A 484-nucleotide genomic window follows, 5' to 3' on the forward strand; every position below is an offset into this window, starting at 1 on the left:
CGGTTCAGAGACACGCTGCTCTCAGACGTGTATCTACAGTACATGCACAGAGAACCATCAGGATCACTCCAGCTGGAGCCATGCTGTTTTCTTCCTCACTCTGCGACGCTTCACAAGCACTGACCTGTTGTGGTGGAAGTCAGGAGCCATGACCTCAATCTCCAGAGGTAACGTGAGCACGAAGATATCAAGAGTGACAGACAACTCATTCAGATCCACCGACTGAAGACTCTCAGCGTCCTCAAGACAGGTAATGACTTCACCTGCAAAAAAAAACAAAATAATAATAATTTTTAGATTCACTAACATAATTGAAAATACATGAACCAGATTAATACTAATCAGGGGGATAAAATTTGAGATAAAAAAAAAACAACTCAATATACATGGTGTCCATCCCTTCTAACCAATGAATTAAAGCAATAAGCCCCAAGAAGCCGTGGTTTACAGTGAATTTATAACAGCTAAGGGGCGTTGTTAGGCA

At 41.7% G+C, this 484-nt stretch overlaps 1 protein-coding gene across 1 annotated transcript in view; it reads right to left on the bottom strand.

Moving 5' to 3' along the window:
• The window catches only part of LOC107690821 (protein SZT2-like), a 107928-nt gene that overhangs the window by 73198 nt on the left and 34246 nt on the right, over window positions 1–484 (bottom strand). Inside the window, exons 34-35 of the mRNA XM_016489241.1 lie at window positions 125–263; window positions 5–33 (exon numbers count right to left, since the gene is read on the bottom strand). Coding sequence (XP_016344727.1) covers window positions 5–33; window positions 125–263 — 168 coding nt within the window. The remainder of the gene's footprint in view (window positions 1–4; window positions 34–124; window positions 264–484) is intronic.

Source organism: Sinocyclocheilus anshuiensis, unplaced genomic scaffold, assembly GCF_001515605.1.
Source record: "Sinocyclocheilus anshuiensis isolate Anshui unplaced genomic scaffold, SAMN03320099.WGS_v1.1 scaffold1753, whole genome shotgun sequence".
NCBI classification, from domain to species: domain Eukaryota; kingdom Metazoa; phylum Chordata; class Actinopteri; order Cypriniformes; family Cyprinidae; genus Sinocyclocheilus; species Sinocyclocheilus anshuiensis.